This window comes from Mandrillus leucophaeus, unplaced genomic scaffold, assembly GCF_000951045.1.
Source record: "Mandrillus leucophaeus isolate KB7577 unplaced genomic scaffold, Mleu.le_1.0 Scaffold434, whole genome shotgun sequence".
Lineage (NCBI taxonomy): Eukaryota > Metazoa > Chordata > Mammalia > Primates > Cercopithecidae > Mandrillus > Mandrillus leucophaeus.
Genome location: NW_012104632.1, coordinates 461568 through 464654, shown reverse-complemented (window position 1 = coordinate 464654; position 3087 = coordinate 461568). Strand labels below are relative to the sequence as shown.

General features: G+C 35.1%; 1 protein-coding gene across 4 annotated transcripts in view; it reads left to right on the top strand.

The window, feature by feature from the left end:
• The window catches only part of PCCA (propionyl CoA carboxylase, alpha polypeptide), a 461774-nt gene that overhangs the window by 178490 nt on the left and 280197 nt on the right, over positions 1 to 3087 (top strand). For all 4 annotated transcript variants that reach the window (XM_011993783.1, XM_011993782.1, XM_011993781.1 and 1 more), the window contains one exon: positions 534 to 636. In XM_011993783.1, the coding sequence (XP_011849173.1) occupies positions 534 to 636 (103 nt within the window). The remainder of the gene's footprint in view (positions 1 to 533; positions 637 to 3087) is intronic.

Below are 3087 nucleotides of genomic sequence, written 5' to 3'. Positions count from 1 at the left end.
GGATCACCTGAGGTCAGGAGTTCGAGACCATCCTGGCCAACATGTTGAAACCTTATCTCTACCAAAAATACAAAAATTAAGCGGGTGAGGTGGCTCACACCTGTAGTCCCAGCTACTCGGGAGGCTGAGGTGGGATATTGGCTTGAACCCGGCAGGCAGAGGTTGCAGTGACCTGAGATCCTGCCACCGCACTCCAGCCTGGGCGACAGAGCGAGACTCCATCTCAAAAAGAAAAGAAAAAAAAAAAAGAAAAAAATTCATATTTAGCAGTTGGTAAAGTATCGGCATTCCTGTTTCAATGGAAAATCTAGGATCTGGGAAGTTAAATAACTCATCCGTGGTCACAGAGTTAGGGAGTGGAAAAGTTGCAGGTCAACCAAAATTAACTTAGTTATTTGTACATTGAGTAAAGTTTTTTTTTGCTTTGTTCAAAATAAGCCAAAATAAATATTTAATTGATTTTCTTTTATAATGATAGCTCTATTTGTTTTGTTAGTCTGACAGTTCTTCTTCTTCTTTTTTTTTTTTTGCAGGGATGGTTTTAGATTGTCTTCTCAAGAAGCTGCTTCTAGTTTTGGCGATGATAGACTACTAATAGAAAAATTTATTGATAATCCTCGTCATATAGAAGTCCAGGTTGGTACATTTAGAATGCTTTTTATTACTGTGACTTTAAAATAATGTCATTTAATCCTATTGGAATGATCTTTTCTTCCATTTACAATGATTGTGAATTGTTTTGATACGTACAAAATAAATCGATTACCTGCCTTTGGAATCTGTTGTACTTTCTGTTAAAGTGCTAGGATGCTGCTTGAGATTGGGAATGGTAACAAAAATCTACCTCCAAAAAAAGCATTCCCGAGATAGCTGACCAGGCTATGTCATTCCAAGACTGGACCATTATAGGGCATTTTTTAAAAAAGAAAAGTGCCTGACCTGGACTCCTGTACTACTTCAGTTTACCAAATGTCCATATAGCTTGGTATGACAGGTGTTCTGCGAGGAACTGGTTGTATAGAGATCCGTAAATCATTTCTTCTATTCAGTTTAAGATATTAATCCTTAAAGTGGTAAAACAAAATGGGTTTCCTAAAATAAAACAAGGAAGAAGACAAGTCTGTTGAAATTTTCATTTGCCTGTTGAAAATGCCTTCATGCGAATTTTATACATTATGACTATGAATTGATATGTAATAGCTAAAATTGATTTTAAAAAATGTCAAATTAGAAATAACGAATTTTAAGTATTTTTTAAAATCTTAATTTGGTGTGGAGAGAGAACCAGATAAATAAAAGGTTTTTTGCTGACCTTGTATTTTCTGACAGGGGCATGATATAAAAAGTCCTAGATTCTGTCAGTTTGTTCTTTAAGTTTAATGGTCACTTTACATAGATATTATTTATGGGTAGAAAATCAACATTTAGATCCTCAAATTTTCTAAAGTGAGAAAAAATATCCAAACTTACATAATCAGTTGGATGTTTTACAACATTGAACACAGTTTATTTCCAAGGCTAGCAGGCTTTGTTTTTGCCTTTTTAAAAAGATTTTCTAAATTGAGATATTGTATATATATGATATCTGTATATCATATATATATGTACAGTGAAATCCATAAATCTTAAGTGTACGATTCAAGACAATTTCTATGCACACACATCTAATTGTGTAACAACCATCCATATCTAGATAGAGAATGTCCCATCACACCTCTTCCCAGTCCATTCCTACCCGTCGCCACCAAAAGTAACTGCTGTTCCTATCTGATGTCATAGATTAGTTCTTAAATTGCGTAAATGAAATCCGGTGATGTACTCTATCATGTCTTCTTTTTCACACATCATCGTGTCTCTGAGATTCTTCCCTGAGGTTCTGTTGTCCTTTGCTTCTCAGAATTGCTCTGTGCTCTCCCATTGTTTGACTCACCTGTAGTTTATCCATTTTCCTATTGATGGATCTTTGGGTTTTTAGTTTCTTTATATTAGAAATAAATTGCTATGTCTTTTTATGAACGTATATACATCTCTCGGATAGACTGAGGAGAGATGTTATTGGATTACGTAGTAAGGTTATTTTTAGTTTTAGTGGGTACTCTGGTTGTACTAATATATACTCCCACCAGAAATACATGTGAGTTTCCATTAATGCCACCCCTGCCAGCATGTGATATTTTCAATTTTTAAAAACATTTAGCCATATTAGTGGACTTGTGATGATATGTCTGTTTAATTTGCATTTCCCGGATGAATAAAGATGTTAAGCATCTGTTTATAAGCTTATTGACCATTTGAATGGCTTATATTGTGAAGTGACTTCTCAAACTTTCATCCTTGCCTTCCTTTTTCAAATTAGATTTTTAAAAATTATTGGAATGTCAGAGTTCTGTATCTATTTGCTTATGAGTCGTTTGTCAGATGTATGTGTAGTGTATCCTTCTCCCTTCATGCGGCTTGCCTGTTCACTTTGATAATAATGTCTCTCAAAGAACAGAAGTTCTGAATTATAGTGAAGTCAAGTTTAAGTCTACTTTGTGTCCCCTAGTTAGGAGTTTTTTGTTTTAGGTATGATATTTAAGTCTGTTACTCTCCTTTAATTATTATTATTTTGTTTGTTTGGTGTGAGGCAGGGTCAGAGTAATTTTTTAAATTCTGATATCCACTTTCTCCAGCATCATTTATTGCAGTGACCATTTGTTGCAAATTAAGTGAGATTTTGTCATTGTCTTAACTATTTTGCTTTTATAATAAATCTAGAAACCTGATTCTGTAAGTGGTCTAGATGTATTGTTTTTCTGCAGATAGTTTTGATTCTTTTTAGGTTATTTGAATTTCCATGAAAATTTTAGACTTCACTTGTCAACCTGTTCCCCCTACAGACACCTATGCCTACACCCACCCACTCCCACCTCCACCTCCACCTCCACTCCCACACACCCCATCTGATGGGAAATTTGTATTTGGGTCGTATTGAATCTAGAGATTATTCTGGGGAGAATTGACGTCTTAACAATGTTGAATTTTCTTTTCTTTCCTTCCTTCCTTTCTGCCTTCCTGCCTCCCTGCCTCCCTTCCTCCCTTTCTCTT